This window comes from Onychostruthus taczanowskii, unplaced genomic scaffold (assembly GCF_017590055.1).
Source record: "Onychostruthus taczanowskii isolate IOZ18803 unplaced genomic scaffold, ASM1759005v1 scaffold105, whole genome shotgun sequence".
NCBI lineage: Eukaryota > Metazoa > Chordata > Aves > Passeriformes > Passeridae > Onychostruthus > Onychostruthus taczanowskii.
Window position 1 is genome coordinate 270,972 of NW_024497078.1, and position 20,085 is coordinate 291,056.

A 20,085-nucleotide genomic window follows, 5' to 3' on the forward strand; every position below is an offset into this window, starting at 1 on the left:
CTCAGTACTACTGAAGAAAATATTACGTACATCTTTATGGCATTTGAGATTATATTGGCTGCACTCAAATAATGCAATTAAGAGTTGGATTATGTTGATTTTCTGCACCAGAAGTGTTTATTACTTATTATCCAAATTGTTTCTGTTGACTATGACTTATCTTTATAAATACATTAGGTTGGTTGTAAGAGAGTAATTTTCTTTTACTGAGAATGTTATTGTAAATTTCTTATTTTATTTATCTGCTTAATTTCTAGGTGCTAGAATTAGATAGATAACTGTCCATACCAACCACCTGGAACTTTGAAAGTTATATTGTCTTAAATCTACAGAACGTAATATTATTGTGTTAATGCTGATCAGCAAAGAAATTGGAATACAACTTGCAAGATGCCAACTGTTGAAAATCTGAGTGGTGAGCAAAACTTCAGTGCACATTGGATGTTCAATAGTGCCCGTGCTGGAGTCTTATTAGGTCCTAGTTTTACTGGTTTGAACTTCAAGAAAGAAAATTTGTTACCTGGACCTGAAAACATCACAGCTGTACCTGAAGAAGTGCTGCATCTTTCAGACAGCTGCTCTGTAAGTGATGACTCCCTGTGTGAAGAGTCTGCCAGCTCTCATACTCTTCAGCAATGTACCACTGGAACACCTTTTCCAGCAGCAGCTGGAAACATGGAAAGCTCTAAACCAGATTTAGTCCATGGTGAAGTGGATGGTCAGAAGAAATCCAGTCACAGTGATTCACTCTTACAAAAGCTTGAACAGGTAATAAATATACCTAGAATTCCTTGACATTCTTACAGTAAGATTTACTCTGTTCCTGCATACGATTTGTCATGCCTGCAAGTAGGCAAACACCTTGCAACGAATTTATAGGCCACAGCAAGCTTAAAGAGCAAATCCTAAATTCTAATTATGCTCACATGGAGGTTGGTGTCCTCCTCGTGATGTGCATTTACTGAGAGTGTAACTACTATTGTTTCCAGGTAGCACAAGTACCAGTTTAAAATGAAATCGTTCTTAAAATCATTTTACCTGGAAAGGTGCACACAGTTCTACATTGTTTCTTCACTTGAGGCTGTGGAAAGGGGGCGCTGGTCATTGCAGTGGTAGTGCTTGATCACAGGTACTCACAACAGTGCAGTTGTATGTTCTTGTATCTATAGCAACATCATGTGTTAGTTCTCAAAGTAGGTGTGACATACCTGGCTCTGTTTAGATGAGGAGATATGTTAGTGTTGAATGTGATAAAGTATCCAAGACATCAGGGTAAAAAAAGGCCTGGAATTGTAATGCTGTTATGTTACGTACTTTTTTTTTTCTTTTCCTAATGCAAGTGTGTCAGTCAATCCACTGTAAGTGGCTGTTCATTTAAAGCTCTTCCCAAGTACTGGATACAAATTGTGTTGGCTGGAAGTCTTCAGCAGCACTTTAGTAGATCTTGCAGTTAAGGACTAAGAAGTCCTTGTCCACTCTGCCAGCAGCTACATCAGCATAAATCCCTATGTCTGTTCACTGGAGTGGAGAGAGGGAGATGATGTGTGTGTCTCCAGAGTAGAATTCCATAAGTTACCAGGTGCTATAAAAGTTTTCTCCTGTATTTTACATGATAGGAGAATACTTGCTCACTTTTTAAATATTGTCAGTAGTATCGATCAGTGGCTAAATAAATATTGGCTGATTTATTGGTATCTTAACAGGAATTATTAAGTGTCCTTAGAAAGTTATTGACAATCTATAACAAAATAATTCTTTGGTACATTCTAAATAAACCTAGCCTCTAATACATTTATTTGTTTGAAAAGCTGAAGGAATTGCAACAGCAGAAACAAGAACAGCTAAAGAAACAACAGATGGAACAACTTCAGAGGTTAATGGAAGAGCAGCAGAAACTACTTAGCATGGTATCTGGCCAGCCAGCAGCTTTTGGTAAGTTGAGAAAGAAAGCACATGATGTACTTTGTATAAACTGAAAAATCTAGTCTCATTTTCCAGTTAAAATATGAAAGTGTCTTCTGGGTTCTTCATTTTAAGATTACTTGATTAGTCAAAGATAAATGCTGCATTGCTTCAGTGCCTGAAAGCTGAGTGCTACTGAAGAAGGAATATTGTCCTATTTTTATGAAATGCCAGCTGTAATTGTGGTTTGATCAATGTGTGCTATGATGGGAGCCCTTGCTTCAAAGTACATGTCTTGAAGTGTAAAACAAGTACTTTCCTTTCTGATTAGCTGCTTCTCACAGTACTTTTGATTGCTTTAAGCTTTCAGTGTAGCCAAATGAAGTGGTCCCTCCTTGTTTGTGCTCACACATATCACATTCAGGTGATGAGCTGAACCAGGATAGTGAGCTGATCTGTATTTAAAAACAGACTTGTAACCTGTATCAGTTTTCCAGTCTTGTTTGCTGGGTGCAAGGAGAGGGGACAGCTCATGGCTGGGAAAAGCTTTTAGAGCTGAGAAGGGGCACTTTCTGCTCTTGGCAGTGTCAGTCCAACCTGACTTAGTCTTTCACTCTGCCTACCTGAGAAGATTAAATTAGGGCTTATTTTAGGAGAAGAAAATCAAGATTGCCCAATCACTTATTGTGGGTCAGTGACATGCGGGTGGAGGCTGGGTGATCAATCCTGCCCTTCAGTGCTATTTCTTTTCTCCTGTGGAGCAGTAGTTCTGTGACACAAATAGAATGACACAGCCATTTTGTTCCTTCTCCTTTCAAGGTTATACTGTAATGGCTGAAAGTCAAAAGCTGAGACCTGGGCATTCCACAGGCTTAGCACCTTCACCTCAGTTGCCATTGTCTGGATACCAGAAGATCTTTGAAGACAGAGCTCGTGCTCTGGTTGTTCCCTCCCATACACAAGAAAACAATTCTTTACAAAAGCTGAACAACAGAGAATGCACCTTATCTTTGAAGAGCGATCTTTCAGAAGTGTCTGCCTGTGAAAAGCAAGGTCTGTATGTGCCTCTGAAAAGGCCAAATTGTTTGAAAAACAAGGAAGACAAATACATTACTGCTTAGTCATTTATAGAAAGATAACTTGATGTGTGGTGCTTTTTTTCACCTTGTCACTGAGAGTAATTTTCTGCTACTTATTCTGAAGGTTTTATATTTCAGTTGGTGTGTTGTTTTGTTTACTGACAGCTTACAGACCTCAGAATGTTCCTATTGTTGTCTGTTTGAGTTTGGCTAAAAGCAGCATGAGCCAAAAATCAAAATATTCTCAATTTATGCATGTATATGTGGGAAACGAGAAGCTTGATGAGAGAGCTCATCAGTACAGCAGACATCAACATTTGTTCAGTTATGTTTTTAAGCCATACGTTAACAATAACAAAGCAGATGAACAATCAGAATGGATTATTTAAGTTCTGTGGAAAATTTTTAATGCATAATTGCTTGTTCCATTAAAAAGAAAGAAAGTGCAAATTCAAATAAGAATTAATTTGGGGAAATCTTAGAACTGTTTTGTGTAGGAATTCAGATCACATGGCCATGAAGCTCCCTTCTGGTTTGCACCTGACCTGAATGCTGTTTAAAGTATGTGCTGAAAACTGATTTGTTGTTGGGATGAAAAAAAAAAAGCCAACTCTATTGCTTTCACAGGAAAGAACATGTGGTGTCCAGAAAAAAAGATGGAATTATTAATGGAGAGTGAAGATAATCACATTGATCACATATTAGGTGTGGGAAGCGCAGATGTCTCTGAAAATTCCCGTGGAGGTGAACAGTTGTTGACTAATGCAGAGGAAAGGTAATTCACACTATGATTATGCTTTTTTTAATCAGATTACACAAGTTTGGTTGAATTATGAGTCCTGAGTGAAAGAGTCTGATGCTCTGAATTTGTGCAATTTCTTAACAAAGGATTTGATTTTTCTAGGTACTGTGGAGACCTGTGGTAAGAGATGCTCTTGCTTGGAATTGGTTGTGCTGTAAAAGATGAAGTGTTGTGTGTTGGATGAGGAGGTGTGTGAGCAGCCTGGGGTAATGACAGCATAGAAGTGTAGTTGGGTATATAAGCAGTTACGATTGCTGTTCCCAGTTGGATTTATTACAACCTCCTATCCACTGTTATGCTCTGAAAGTAGTAATGTGAGGGAGGCTGTGACTTTTTCGTTTATTATGGGGAGTTATGGTTGTTTGAAATGTCCAAGGCCAGGCTGGACGGGGCTCTGAGCAACCTGGTCTAGTGGAAGTTGTCCCTGCCCACTGCGGCGGGGTTGGGAAGTGGGAACGAGATGATCTTTAAAGTCCTTTCCAACCCAAACCACACAGTGATTATGTCATTCTATGAAACGAGGCTGTGTCTCCCCTCGGGTAGGTCTTGACCACCCCCAGCCTGCTTCCTGGCGTGGGCAGCAGCATGAAAAAGCAAAGAAAGCCCTGATGTTGTACAAGCAGGGTTCAGTAATAGCTAAAATATTATGTTATCAGTGCTGTTATCTATAGAAAAAGCTCACTCCCTGCCAGCCAGACCCAGCACTCCTGTGAAGGAGGAGGAATATCAAAGAGGGAGACAGGGAACGTTATCTCAGTAGCATCCCTGAGTGGAAAGGTGATGCTGTAGGAATTGGCAGTGTGACTAAATTATGAGTGGAAGTTGGGTGATTTGTCCGAAGGAAAGGGTCCTTAAGAAAAGCAGTGAAAGAAAAAGCAACAAACCCTGCACACAGTGCCTTTTAGATTTGTATATTAACTATTGCAGGGATTGGATAAACATGTAGTGTTGAAATGTATTTCTCAGATTAACTTAATGCCTAAAGCACCTCAGAATTTGTCATCTTTTATACAATTACACCATAGGTCTTTGATTACCAGTGATGTTAAACATAGTTATTTTATACAGAATTATAAGTTGTTTTTATAATTACTCTAGACCCATTAAAGCTGCAATACATGAGAAGAAACAGACTTTTGAAGAATTCTTGGAAGAACAGATACAGCTAGAAGAACAGCGTCTGGAGCAAACCCAGAAGTTACAGGTTATTGATTATTGCTCTAAAAACCTTCATTCTTCTTTATATATTGTGCTGAGATGTGATAGGTGCTTTAAAAGTGTGCAAGGAAGATGCTAGCAGGGAAAGCTAACGCTGAATGCAACATTCGCATTCTAAAAAATAATAAGCCCCAAATACTTCACTTGCTTAAGTCTTCGGAAATCCAGTAGAAATATACCATGTAAATTTCTACTGATGTCTGGGATTTATTTGAAGAAATCTTCAAACTGTGTAAGGAGCTTTTTAACATTTTATCGTTTGCTTTTCTTTACTCATTTTCAGGAGACAAATGGATCAGCTGTCCAAAAACCAGTGATCAAGAGACCCTTCCTGAAAAGAGGGGAAGGTTTAACAAGATTCACTAATGCCAAGTCTAAAATAACAAAACTTGGAGAAAACACCTCAAAACTTCAACAAAGGGCTTTAGATGATAGAAATGTTATTAAAGTGGACAGATTACAAATACAGAAGAAAACTGTGCTTCCTGGGAAAGAACTGGTTTCTGAAAATCCTTTTGCACCATGTAAAAAATACAGCCACCCCCATAAAGTAAAACGCTGTCCTATTCAGAAGACAGTGGTACTCAGGAATCACAATGGAGAAAATATCTTGTCATTAGAAACAAGAATGCAATCAGGAAAAAATCATGATGGACAGATGAGAGATTCTTACGCATCAGAAATTAACAACAAAATAGAAAATACAGAGAACAGAGTAGAATTTGCTAAGTCTAACACTGGCAAAATCAAAAACAAATTACCTGGTGCTGAAAAGTCTCAGTTGTCTCAAGAACTGACCAGTACCTTTTCTGATTCTAAATGTCCCACAGGTCAGCCTGTAAAAGATTCAGAACTGTCTTTTGAGCTTTCATTTCAGAATAAACTGGAGAACTGGGAAAAAGAAAAAGAAAAAGAGAATCTAGAATTAGATGAATTTTTGTTTCTAGAACAAGTTGCAGATGAAATATCTTTCTCAAGTAATTCCTCATTTGTGCAAAGGATCTTGGAACGAGACCAGCAAACTTCAAAAGGCCGTAGGATGTCTTCTACTCCTATCAAGGCAAAGCAGCAGCAAGTCAAGGCGCTGGCCATTGAACTTAAAAATGAGAGAAATAAAAGGGCAGACTGCGTGGCACAGGAAAATATAAATGATAGCCCAGTTATGCATACAGCCTCAAATTCAGGAACAGATTTTAGAATGAAGGATCCATTGAGTAAAACAGATGGTGTAATATTCTCAGCTTCTTCCGTGAAAGCAGCTCCTGCTTTAAAAAGTAATCACTGGATTGTAAGTGAAGATAAGAGTGAGGGCAACAGTGATACTGCTACAGATTCTGAGAGTGAATTTGGGGCCACATTGAAGCATGACAACAAAGATGCTAAGACAGCCCTTGTGAACCACAGAGAAAGTGAACCAGAATTTTTAGATTGTGGTAGTTCTGTTACGGACATCAGCAAAGAGAGCAGAAATGGAGATGCTGACCTTGGGTTGTCAGACAAAGATTGTGGTGCACTGTCAAAGCAAAAGGTTAGAAAAGCTACAGACGATCACAGAAGCATGTCATGTATGAGCAGGAATAAGTTTGAGTTTGATGATGAAAGAACATGGAGTGATCTTGATGAAAATTATGTTAGCATTGATTTACCTGAAAAATATACTAAAACGCCTTTGCAGATGGACTTTTGCTTTAAGAATGATATGACTGTCCCAGACAAAGCAATAAAGAGAAAAGTTGCCTCAAAGAAAGGAGATGAAATGTCCAAAGAGTCTGCAGTGGACAGTGATTCAAATGGACCTCCTGTATCAAACCTGATGATGAAACTGTTTCCTTCACTGAAGCCAAAGCAGAAGGCAGGCTGCCATGCAGAGCGTGAAACCAAATCAAATGCGGAACCAGAGCTGGGAGGTGAGAGAACAGCAACTGGTAGGAGGTGGTGAGGAAGGTGTGTTGTACAAGTCTTCCCTACTAGTGCTTAAGCTGCAAACTGAAATTACACCAGAGGGTTTAAGTACAGACTTCTGCTGTGAGAAATGGCCCTATTCTCCCCCTGCATCTCTGGTTGCATGTCTGATGCCAGATCTAACAATTACTCAGCTTGCAGAATGACTCTGATTGGTGAAAACTTCTTTTCAAAAAATTAATTGGTGGGGTTTTTTTTCCCCTTCCCTCTGGAGGCTTCAGCCCATTGAAGTAACTTGATCTGAAGCTGCTTGATCACTGATTCTGAATGAAGGAAAATAGCAAGGGCAAGCTGAAAATGAAGTGGTACCTTCCTTTCCACCACAGTGGATTTTTACCACAGTAGGGTAATGCTATTCACTGCTAGGTTAACTTTTTCCTCTTATGAAATATAAGGGAGTGGCAGACTTGTCTGTGTTTTCTGAAAGCAGTATAGTATCTACAGAGTTCATGTGGAATATGGGAAATGTGGATTCATTTTTCTGCTTTGCCCAAGTTTGATTTCATCTATATGGTTACAGTCTGTGCAGAACTACCTCTAAAACCCCCTGTTGCAGCTGTTGCATTTCTGCTATCATTAAATGGAGTTGTTCAGTGAAAGCATGATGGCACAGCCTCATATTTAAATATTTTGTCACTGAAGTTGTGATCTTTGTTTCAGACTCTGCTCCAGTGAATATTTAGGATTTTGTTTAAATTTTTATGGTAAGCCAGTTGATGTAACCTTTTTGGATTTCAGTAAAGGCTTTGATTTCACCTCAGTATCCTTTTGAACAAAATGTCCAGCATTCAGCTGGATAAACACATCATGTGATGGGTGAGCAACTGGCTCACAGGTCAGGCACAAAGGGTTCCAGTGAATGGGGTGACATCAGACTGGTGACCTGTCACTACTGGGGTTCCACAGGGCTCCATCCTCTGCCCTCTGCTCTTCAACATCTTCATAAATGACTTGGACACAGAACTGGAAGTATACTAAGTAAGTTTGCCAACCATACTAAAGGTTGGGAGGAGCTGTTGACTCCCTTGAAGACAGGGAGGCCGTGCAGAGTGACCTGAGAGGGCTGGGCAATCACCAAGCAGGGGAAGTTGAAGAAGGGAAAGTTCTGGATTCTGCACCTGGGATGGGGCAACCCTGGATGTACAGAGAGACTGGCAAATGAGATGCTGGAGAGCAGTGCCACACAAAGGGACCTGGGGGTCCTGGTCTGTGACAAGTTGAACATGAGCCAGCAGTGCCCTGGCAGCCAGGAGGGCCAAGCCTGTCCTGGGGGCATCAGGCACAGCATGGCCAGCCGGGCAAGGGAGGGGATTGTCCCGCTCTGCTCTGCTCTGGGGCAGCCTCACCTGCAGTGCTGGGGCAGTTCTGGGTGCCACCACATAAAAAAAGACAATAATTAGAGAACATCCAAAGGAGGGCCATAGGGATGGTGAAGGATCTGGAGCGGAAGCTGTATGAGGAATGGCTGATGCCACCTGCTGTGTTCAGCCTGGAGAAGAGGAGACTGAGGGGAGATGTCATTGCAGTCTGCAGCTTCTTTGTGAGGGGAAGAGGAGGGGCAGGCACTGATCTGTTCTCTGTGGTGAGCAGTGACAGACCTGAACTTGAAAGACTGGCCTCACTTGACATCAGCACCTTAGCATAAATATCAATTAAGAAAAACTTAAATGTAACTGCTGTGTCTGACTGTAACCACTTTTGCAAGCAGAGGCCTAGCCCTAGCAGGCTGAGGTGGTAAGAAGGGAGAGGCATGTTGGCTATCACAGAAGCCTGGAAAAATGCAAAGTCATAAGGTTTGTTTTCATAGACAGAAGAATGTAATCAATAAAGCACAGAAACGCATAACAGCAGTAAGGTGAATGTGATGAACATGTTAGATAGGAACTATGTACTGTGTTTGTAGCCCTAGGATAAAGAAACCACACGTTAGGTAAGACCCCAACCCTTAAAATGGCAGCTTTTAGATAAACAAACAAACAAGGGTGGATGCTGGAACTGTGAAGTATAAATGCCTGTGCAAAATGAACCCCAGTCAGACATGCACATGGAGTGCTAACCCCTGCATGATCTCTTGGCTCCAATAAAAATGTGCTTTACTTTAGAGTACCTGCTGTGGAGTGGATTCCTTTGAATCAAGGGAATGGCCTGAAATTGTGTTAGGGGAGGTTCAGGTTGGATATTATCTGGGTATTACCTTACCACCCCACAGGGTGGCTGGGCAATGGAACAGGCTCCCCAGGGAAGAGGTCACAGCACCAGCCTGACAGTTCAAAAAGTGTTTGGACAATGCACTCAAGTACATGGTGTGGCTCTTGGGGATGTCCTGTGCAAGGCCAGGAGTTGGGCTTGATGATCCTTTTGTGTCCCTTCCAAGTCAGGATATTCTGTGATTCATATGAAAGCTGCTACTTTTGCTTATTGTTTTCTGGAGAATTGATTGTGTAGGCTTGTCTAAAGATGGCTGCTAAAAGTTTGCAGGAACAGGGGTGGGGTTGAGGTTTTTTTTTTTTACAACATTTCAGAGGAGGGAAAACCACCTACACAGCAACATCAATGTTTAATCTATTCTGTTGTAAAGTCAGACTCTGAAGCCCTGTGGATTCTTAAGTAGTGACTGAACAGCAAACTGGGATGGGAAAAAAGCCCACAAAAACCCCTCCCTATTATCAGCCTCTGCAACAGATTTTCCATCAGGAATGGATGTGAACAGACTTTGTAGTGACTAAAACTTGATAAAACTTAGAACCATAAACTTTCCTGTTTGATATACCCTATACCATCATACTGTATACATGCACCCAGCACATAGATGTGGTATGTACCTACATGTGTGCCATATACACTCATTACACCCTTGTACCTTCATTTTATTTCCCTGGTTTGACGTGAAGCTGTTGAAATTTCAGTTCCAAATTCAGCTTTAGTTCTACTAAGATGAAAGATGCATTCAGTAGGTAAAAGTACTACAAAAGTAATTCATCTAATCCATATTTGAGGTACTTGAGTAAATAGTGCAGTGTTTTAAAACATAACTTCTGTATTATTTGGATAGTAGAAATTTTTTTGCAAAATTACTGCCGTCTCTAAATGATATTTACTATGTCTCTAAAAATAGTATTTACTTGGTTTTTCTTTTTAACAAATTTTAAGCTGGTGTGTGATAATTGTTCACTTCAGTCTTATGAATGCCATTTGGATAATGTGCCTGTGCTTTGATAGGAAACACTGTTCCATCCCAGCTACTGAGAGAGAGACTCGCTGAGTTGGAAAATGAAATTGAGAGATTCCGAGCTGAAAACACAACTCTGAGTAAACTCCGTGAGGAAAGAGAGCACGCCCTGGCAAATATCAGGTAATTTTTACTCAAAACATTTTGGTGCATTCACTTTCATAGCGTGTTGCAGACTCTCCTAATGTCCACTTACCAGCAGCACAGGTTCACATGCTTCAGTTACACCGGAGATAGGGCTAGACACAAGTTGTTGCTCTATGGGTAAGTTAAACTGTAATTATTACACACAGTTTAAGAACCCCTGTTCAGTTAATATGATGTCCCTAAAGGCTCTATTTTGGAGAATGTGTACTTTTATTCTAAAGGATAATACAATCCTGAATTAGCCTTGCAGAACTGGTCTTAGTGCTTTTGCTTTGGATTTGATATTTGTGTGTACACACTGAGAATCTTTTAATTTGAACAGGGACATTTAAAGTGGCATATAGAACAGAACAATTACCTCTGATGACATAAATGGGGCACATCTGTTCCTACCACAGCCACGTTTGTTTTGTTTGGAAACAGCATTGTGTCTTTGGCTAACATTTAATTTTTGACCTCCTATTAGCAGATTATTTTCTCTGGTGCTTTTGGGGGATAGTGTTGTAATTTTCTGAAGAATGTGGCAAGATTTTGGCCAAAGCTTTTCTGAATTCAGGATAATGTTTGTGGTTGGACTTCAAACACCTGCTGTGTGACAATTCTTGCTCCTTGAATAAGTAATGCCGTTTATAAGTAAGTCTTCCTGGGGGTAATGGATGCTGAATTGCAGTCTGTGGCCACAAGACATTGAGTCTTCACTTTCTTTCTTAAAATCCAGATTTAAAGGAGATTTGGGCTAAAGCAACAACTTTGTTTCATAATTATAGGAAAGAAATTGCAGACTTTGAACAGAAGAAAGCCCAAGAATTGGCAGAAATAGAAGAATATAAAAAAAAGGAAATTAAAAAACTGCAAAAGGAGCGTAAAGTTTTTGAAAAATACACCACAGAAGCTAGAGCAATTCCAGATAAAAAAGAACGGGATGAAATTCAGGTATGAAAATATGTTATTATTCTAGTCCACATGTAAGTTCACTTAAAGGCAGTCAAGAACTAAATTCTAACTTAATTCAAAGATTACAAGTGATTTCAAAATGGGAACTGCTAGCAGATGTGGGTTAGTGGTGAACTTGGCAGTATTGGAATAACAGTTGCACTCAATGATCTTAAAGTTCTGGTTTTTTTCCAATCTAAAGTGCTCTTAATTGAGGGAGGGAACTACAGTCTTTACAATGCTGTTTGATGGTTTTAAGGCAAAAAATCCTCATGAGCAAATCTTTTTGTCACATTTCCATACTAAAAACTGCTGGTGACTGATAGAATGATCTTCAACTTTGAAACACAATTCCTGAAGTTAAAAGTTAAGTTACAACTTAAGTTGTAAGTTTTTATTCATGGTAGTGGATCAAAGTGCAAACTAGAAGTCGACAAGGGTTTTATTCTGTCTATAACTCTTGTTCAGTCTATGTAGTAATCTTCTACAATTTTCAAAGTTACATTTTGTTATCACTTATAGGTCTTTAGGTATCAGTGATGTAAAGAACAAGATCTGTTTCTTCCTTCATTGTCAGGATGTATGGTTTTCCTATGCATAAACAAGCCATATTAAACATCACACAGGGACTTCCCTCTTCCTTCCCTACAGATTTCCCTTCAGAAAAGTGAATTGACATTTGCTAAACTAGGCAGATTTGCTTGTGTTTTCGTGTGTTTGTGTCCTCCCTGTTTTCCTGTGCCAAGATTTTTGAAGGGCCTTCCAAAGGTAGCATTAAGGATTTTGTGTTTCTGTTTCAAGTGTATTTGTACTGGCCAATCTAGGAAGTGTAAAGGGTGCCAAGAAAAACAATTCCTGTGGCTGGAGTAGAGCTTATAAAGTTGGTAGTTTAAAGTAAATAATCACTCTTTCAGAAAAGAAAACTCTTCCTTACCTTTCACCCCTGCACTATTAAGCTGATTTGACTTTTTTGCCACTTATGCCTTTTTTGCTTGTGTTTGTATTTCTATTAGAAACTAAAATACATTTTATTATATTAAAAATGAAAACATGCATTTTTCTAAGGCTTTAAAACAGCAGATTGCAGAGTTACAGGAAGGTCTAAAAAGAAAAGAGGCAAAATGGTCAACCACCCATCGACGCCTGAAAGATCAAATAGAAGCTTTAGTAAATGAGAATTTTGAGCTAAAAGAGGAAATCAGAATTATGGAGAAGTTTCGTCTAGAAGCCTGGAAGAAAGTAGAAGCTGCTGGAAACAAGAAAAAAATAGAAAATCCTGGGATGAGTCTAAATAGAGCAGAATCTGTAAGTTATTAATCTTGGTGCTTTAAATATATTTGTTTGAATACTGGTGAGTTTTCTCTTATATACTTGGACTCCAATAGCTACAACTTAGCTGTTTACTTTTAATTTACTGCTGTGGGGGCTAGACTAGTGGTGACAGACACAGAATTTTGTTAATGTCATATTCTCTGCAAATGTCAGTGCTCACAATGTGCAGCATCCCTTTTGTTGAGGAACTCAACTTGGAAATTAAAAATGATGCAAGTATGAAAGAAAAGTAATTGATGGAGTCTAAGGTGTGAACTTCTGCCCCTTCAGGATCAACCAGGCAAACCAAGCAGTTCACAATTGTCTGAAGCAGTTATATTAAGTTTTGAAACTATAACTATTATTCTGGATTGCTTGCATCAAATTAACATTCTGGAGTTGTTGATAGTGAGGGAGCTGAAGGAGAAAGAGTTCCGAAGTGCAGCTTGGGCTACATCACACAAGCCCTTCTGCTGATCAAGTCTCAAAACTGTATAGTTTGTGAAGAAAGCTTCCAGTAAATCTAACGTCATATGGTCTATAAATTTTATTGACTCAGTATGAACAGTTATGATTACATGTCACGTAAACCACAAATACTTCCTTTCTTTTAGTGTCTACCAAGTAGAGGCCTAAAAAGTCAAAGTGCATCTCCGCTTCTTCCAGTACAGAAGTGCAGCAGGATAAATGGCAAAAGTTATTCACAAGCAAAAGGTAAAAATATTTGTCTATGCAGAGAATTCTGTTAAATCTTTAAAATAGGATGAATGTGAAGTTTTGCTTTGTGGAGTGCATTACCACTTCAAAAGGAGACAGAGTGGGAACTGTCATGGGCTTGAGCATATGTATTGAGTAAATACCTCCTAGGGTGGGATTTTGGAGAAAGCTGGGAATTCGCTCCAGTTTTGGAGTGAAAAATGCTTTGGTCATGCTTGATGGTCTGGAGCACTGCAGAAGCTGCTTTCTGTAATCAGAAATGACATTCATCACTGGTGTTCTCCAAGCTGCAGATGTTGGTTAGATCAGTCACTGAATAGTTTGTTTGGAAGGGACCTCAAAGATTGATCCAGTTCCAACCCCTTGCCATAGGCAGAGACACCTTTTACTAGACCAGGGTGCTCAGGGCCCCATCCAGCCTGGCCTTGGACCATTCCAGGAAAGGAGCAACCTCAGCTTCTCTGGGCAACCTGCTCCAGTGCCTCACTGCTCTGACAGTGAAGAACTTCTTTCTAATGTCTAGCTGAGTGTGTTGACAACATCAGAACTGCTGTGTCTCTTCAGAACCTTCTGTTAGCAGATCTGTAATCATATGGGCAATGCTGTGGCAGGTGTTCCTTGTTCACAGTTAGTGTCTGCCTTCCTAAGGGATAAGCACATATGGGAAGTAACTGCAGGGTACTTTTTTGACACCTCTGACAGCTCATCCAGCCATCATGCTATCTGTTACAGGAGTATGTTCCAGAATTGAAGGTAGTTTTATTTTGGTAATTTGATAGGGGAGACATGAAAAAAATATGCTGATCAGTTTGTGTTAAAAACTGATATTCATCTTCCTTTGTTCATTATAAAGCATCACTAATAATGTTGTCTAAATTTCTAGGAGGGGCAAATCCTTTGTAAATCTACAGAGATTAAATAGGAGAGAAAGTGCATTAAATGTCCATTGTAACCATTCTTCAGTTCTAGCTTCTTGCTGGCACACAAAACATTGTCAGTGATTGATTCATCATTTTCTGGGCATGTGCCTATCCTTTTAATAAATATCCTGCTTTCAGTTTCTACTGCAGTTAAGAAATGTGGGTGTCCTGTACAGCTTGACCTCCTATATAATTGTAACTCTTAAACCACACTTTAATTTCTCTGTCCAATTTAACTATTACATGTATCTCAGTAGGAAAACTTTCTAGAACACCTGCATCAGGAACTGCTAATGAGAGAAACAACTCTGAGGCAACGACAGCACTAGAAGATTATTCTCAGACTTTAATGGTGGTAAGTCCCGTGTCTTGATTTGATTTTCAAAGCAGGGAAGAAAAAGGCTAAAATAGAAAAGTTAATGAGTATCTGGAGGGTGACTGATGAGGCTGCTGACTCATCTTTTTGTGTTCTTCAGCTTTTATTGTCGTAACAGAAAATGGCTATGTACTAGTCAATGAGGAGTGTTTTACCTTGGTCTAGTAGTTGCATTATTCTTTGGCTCAGGAAAAATAAAAAGTAATAATCTCCTGCTCTTTTGAATTTTTTACCTTTTGGGAGGGCTAAAGAAGTATGGATGTTCTTATGCACCATGTAGGGCAACTGTGCAAGGATCTTTTAAATAGTTTAATTATTTCTTACATTATTTGCTGTAGGTTACACTTAGGCTTTAGAGAACTTGATAGTTTCATACCATGATGTGGATTTCTTAAGGAAATTGAGCACCATGTTATAGCACATCACTGAATTCCACTTTAGTCCAGACTACAACTGACCACAGATATCCAATGATTGCTCAGTCTCCATCGCTTGTACCACGTGAATTATACTTGGAGTTGCTTAAACCCCAGATTGTGTTTATGCCTCCCCATATTCATCTTCCTTCTGTGATGCTCCTTGTTTCCTAAAATACCTGTCAGCCTAGGAAAAAAGTATATTAAGACAAAGCTTGATTTGAGTTTTTGCTTGTCATCTCAGGACACCTCTCCTAATGAAGCTTATGTGTCACCACCATCTGCTTCTGCATTTATTGGCAGTGAAGAGATACAGAGAGAAACTGCTTATTCTGATGGAAAGGTAAAATGAGAGCTTGGCACTTGGAAATTCTGGAAGACAGCTGTTGGGGAAGACGAGTGAGAATGTGAGTGTGAGGGCTCAATACTGACCTCACTCGTGTTTTCATTAGGTTGAGAAGGTTTTGAAAAATGGCTGTCACCTTATATTTTTCCCAAATGGAACATGGAAAAAAGTGGGCTCTGATGGGAAGACCGTAACTATAACCTTCTTCAATGGGGATGTGAAACAGATTATGCCTGATCAAACAGTGGTAGGTATCCTATATCTGCATTTTTCAATAAACGCTTATTTAGCTGCACGTCTACCCTCATTTAAAACTTTAGTTACACTAAATCTCAACTGTTGTCTGCAGATTTATTATTATGCTGATGCTAAGACTACTCACACTACATACTCTGACGGCCTAGAGATCTTGCAGTTTTCCAATGGACAAATAGGTAAAGAAATCATTCAACTCCACTGCCAGAATTATTGCCCAGATATAGATATATATTTATGTAATAAGCATATTGTCTCAAAATACATTTCAGAGAAGCATTATCCTGATGGCAAGAAGGAAATAACCTTCCCTGATCAGACAATTAAGAGTCTATTTACAGATGGCCAAGAAGAAAGTATCTTTCCTGATGGCACCGTTGTTCGTGTGCAGCGGTGAGCTTTTCCTTCTGGGGCCCTGGGCTGGGCAGGGGATGGCAGCACGTGGTGCTCAGTGACAGGGACACTATGTGGTGACAGGTGTGCTTCTACATCTCCTGCAGGTTTGCATTTCAATGGACTACACTGTGAACACACACTTACTGCTTGACTTTTGGGTGTTTTTAGTTTGGGTTTGTTTTTTTTTTTGGTGGCATGGAAGAAGCATAGACAGTGTATTGTCTCATACCCTAAGAGACTTCTCTATTTGTACATAATTCTAGAAAAAATATCTAGGAACCTGGCTGGTGTGGGAAGCAGGTGTGACTGACAGCAGGTAACTGATAGTGCTCAAAATACCAAGTTTTAAACTTCCCTTGGACTTTAGCAGTGATGGATTTGATGCAGATAAAGTGCAGTGGAGGCTCTCAAGTATAAAGACGTCATATCAGTTTTGCATAAACAGATTTTTGAGTGTGAACCAGCTGAGACAGTTAACAGATTTTTCGACAAATACTGTTTTTAAAAGTCTTCCTTCATTTAGGCTTACATATCTGATGCTTGTTCTGAGACTAATCTTACACCAACGCATAATCCTTGGGGCTTTCTTTCCCCTTTAATGCAGAGATGGAACCAAAACTATAGAGTTCAATAATGGCCAGCGAGAACTGCACACACCACAGTTTAAGAGACGGGAGTATCCAGATGGGACTGTCAAGACTGTGTACGTGAACGGACAGCAGGAAACCAAGTATGTCTCTGGCAGAGTCAGAATAAAGGACAAGGATGGTAATATTATCATGGACACCAAGTTGTAGACCATCTCAAAGTTGTTGAAGTATTAGCACATCAGCAAAGATAATGTACATTTCTGTAAACAAGTGAAAAAGCTTAAAGCTTGTTGTGTATATATTATTTATACTTTCCTCTAAATAAATTTATTTTTCAGTGGGTGCTACTACATCAGCTCTTTTGCTAATTCTTTTTTCCCATGTCTATGTTTAAGGAACAGTTTACTGATTTGGTATTCAGCCATGTGGCATTAAAGGGTGTTTTTTAAATCAGCTGTCACTGAACACTGAAACAACTGCAGACCCCACCATATTTTAGACATCAGTTTACTTACTGCTTAAAAGACCAAGGGAATGGCAGTCTTGGACTGTTCTTTTTCTTTCATCATATTTTCTTCATCTCAGAGTCAGGAGGCAACAGCATTAGCAGACTGCAGTGTCTATTCTATAAACTGCTCTTCTATACTCACAGAGCTAACACAGGTGAAACTGGGGGACAGGTTCGATCTCCAAGCTACTCAGAGACACCAGAAAATTAAAAAAAAAGTCACCTCATCCAGTTTTCCCACCTAACAGCTATTTTTAAGTTGACTTGTCTTTCAAAATTCTGCCGTACCTACTATCAAAAGGTTGCTGCTGGGCTGGCTGCTCTGAGTCTCCATTCTTGTGCATGTTGAAAAATTTGTTTCCTTCTCTCACACAGTAGAAGATACTTTCTTCTTGTCTCCTCTGCCCCCTCCCCTTTCTCCGCAGTGAAGGCCAGCTCTGTCCTTACTCTGTCTATGCCCTTTATTACTCACAGGGTGGCAATGAGAACTGTGCTCACTCACGCCAGAAGTTCCCTGGCTGGGTGCAGAGACAGGTCCTGGGCTTTCTGGTAAAACTGCTCCAACAGCAGCTGTTACATAATTCAGGGCTGAGTTGCTTTCAAGATGGGTGACAAACAGTGGGGTTTTGGTCTTGAAATGAAAACATGTTGAAAATGAGCATGAGCTTCTCTGGGGTATTTGCAACCTAGGACATATGTGGTCAGTACCAGAATAGGTTCTGGAAGTGCAACAGGATCCTGCCACTGCTTGTCCCCTTGTGCCTGGGCACAGAGATCAGCTTTGGACCCTTGCTTTTGTGGGAGCTTGGAGGAAGACATGTGTGCAAGGCTCTGTGTGTATGAGCACAGACTGAAGCACAGCAGGTTTCCTCTGAACAGCAAGAGGGTGATTTACTGGGAGGGTGACCGAGCCCTGGAACTGGCTGCCTGGAGAGGCTGTGGAGTCATCACACAAATGCTTTCCTTCATAATCCAGACAAAGCTCTCCTTGGAGAGACTGGGAGGGGCTGACCTTTACAGGTAAAGGATTTAGTACAATGAAGAGACACCCAAAGAAACCTCACATACTACAGCAGTAAAGGAAAACAAGCTTTCAGGTGCATGCTGACCAAACTGTTTATTCCCAAACTCTGAAGTGAAAGAGGTGTAACAACACCTGAAAGTGAAAACAGAAACGAGAAACAATGCAAACGTGTTCCAGAACAAAGACAGTAAAGCAGCCCCAGCTGTTTGCTCCCTATCTGGTGCTGGGTGGAGATGTCTACCACCAAATAAATCTGAAACACAAACAAGAGTTATGTCACAATAATGAAAGTTCATCTTCCCTCCAAGTATTTTAACAGATCAGATACTAGAAAAAGTGTACCTGCATCAGCTTTTGATCTAATTCTTCACCACTATTATGCATTAGTTCCATCGACTCCTATGAGATGGGTATCACAGGACAAAACTTAAGGCTCCAAGGCCAGAAAAGATTGAGATGTGGATATAAAGTTTCACTATTCCAACATCAGAAAGTGTTAGGAACATAATCTGTTCACATCTGCTAGAAGAGTGCTTATAAAATGGGAAGGGAATAGGAATAAATAAATGGGAAAGAAAAATGACAAAAGGTTGGCCAAGAAATCTGAAAATCCAAGTCTCTGGTATTCCCCATGGATAACACATAACCTTAATGAAGACCTTTATACACATAGTAAAAAGCTCTTCATTAAAAATTTTCCATGTTTGTCTAGACATGTGGACACCAGCATGTTATCATGGATGTTTGCCTGAGCAACCACTGAGAACCACCAGCACCTGACACAGATCAAAAGCAGATAATAAAGATTAGTTTTGATTGTTTGGGCAGAACACACTGCTACATCTGCAAATTGCCTTTTTCAGTTACTGGCAGCAGCAGCTCTTTATGTTCTACCACCCCAGGGTTCTTTATTTCAGTGCCTGTAAATTCTTAAAACTGAGGGTTTCAGTAATGGTATGTAAAAAAGTTAATTTTTAACAACTTTTTGTTTATGTTAAATACTTTACTAATAGAATGGGTATGTGGACAGAAGGGATTTTTTCTCAAATAAACTTTAGTTGTCCACATTACTGGCAGTTTATACTTCACTTACAGCTTCTGCAATCATCCCTCCCTAGTGGTATGAATTTGTAGTTCATGGTCACTGCACTTACATGTCACTGATCCAACTCTGCAAGACCCATTTCTATCAACTTCAGATGAACCAGATTTTTGTCATCTCCATACAGAGAAATGGTGACCTCTGGTGAAACAGTCTGAAAGTTTACAGTGTGGACAGTTACAGATTTAAATCTCAAACTGATACTGAAAGATTTCATTGGCTACACTCACTGTCTAAATGGAACTGTGAATATAAAAAGACCACCTGTTTTTACGTAAACTGGTTTTAAAATAATAGGAATGCTCAGAAAGTTCATGATTGCAGAATTAAGAACACCACACCATTTTCTCTTAGCTTTCCTTCATGGTAAATGGTTTTCAATTTTAAACTATGAGGATTCACAGTAAAACAAAGACTTAGAGTACTAGTAAGAATTTTAGGCTCAGCAAGAACAAGGGGAAAAAAAAAGGCATTTCTTACAAGTATGGAAGCAGAGAGACGCTTTCCTTCAACACAGTCCACCATGGTCCACAATGCCTTCAGGCTCCATTCTGGGGAATAAGGAATTCTTTCCACGTTTTTGTCATCTGAAGCAGGTCTAAATCCAGCCAACAGAACTCGTACTGCTTGAACTGGGTACTTCAGCAGATGACAAGGTATGTGACGCAATCTGAAAGCAAAAGGAGAAGCGTTTGCCCACGGCAATCCACCAGGAGTAAGGACATCAGGATGGCCGCGTGGCTCACACAGCACTTATATGCTGTGGGAACCAGGACTGGAGTCCCTGCTCCACAGAAACATGCCAACATCACTCAACAATTCCTCAGGCAGTGCTAGGCCCGCTGAAGGACT

At 39.9% G+C, this 20,085-nt stretch overlaps 2 protein-coding genes across 3 annotated transcripts in view; one reads left to right on the forward strand and one right to left on the reverse strand.

The window, feature by feature from the left end:
• The first annotated feature begins 265 nt into the window (after positions 1-265).
• CENPJ (centromere protein J) lies at positions 266-16,929 on the forward strand. 2 transcript variants are annotated; one of them, XM_041414470.1, is made up of 16 exons: positions 266-768; positions 1,809-1,932; positions 2,722-2,955; positions 3,609-3,756; positions 4,882-4,987; positions 5,285-6,908; positions 10,183-10,315; positions 11,107-11,272; positions 12,338-12,577; positions 13,198-13,297; positions 14,475-14,575; positions 15,257-15,355; positions 15,465-15,605; positions 15,708-15,792; positions 15,886-16,006; positions 16,614-16,929. In XM_041414470.1, the coding sequence occupies exons 1-16, from the start codon at positions 391-393 to the stop codon at positions 16,804-16,806; spliced, it is 3,993 nt and encodes a 1,330-aa protein (XP_041270404.1). In that variant the 5' UTR covers positions 266-390; the 3' UTR covers positions 16,807-16,929. The 2 variants fall into 2 exon arrangements, with proteins under 2 accessions (XP_041270404.1, XP_041270413.1); XM_041414479.1 differs by having other exon boundaries at positions 14,478-14,575.
• A 2,359-nt stretch (positions 16,930-19,288) lies between these two features.
• The window catches only part of RNF17 (ring finger protein 17), a 39,299-nt gene continuing 38,502 nt past the window's right edge, over positions 19,289-20,085 (reverse strand). The window contains exons 34-35 of the mRNA XM_041414544.1: positions 19,714-19,903; positions 19,289-19,387 (exon numbers count right to left, since the gene is read on the reverse strand). Of these exons, the coding sequence (XP_041270478.1) occupies positions 19,289-19,387; positions 19,714-19,903 (289 nt within the window). The remainder of the gene's footprint in view (positions 19,388-19,713; positions 19,904-20,085) is intronic.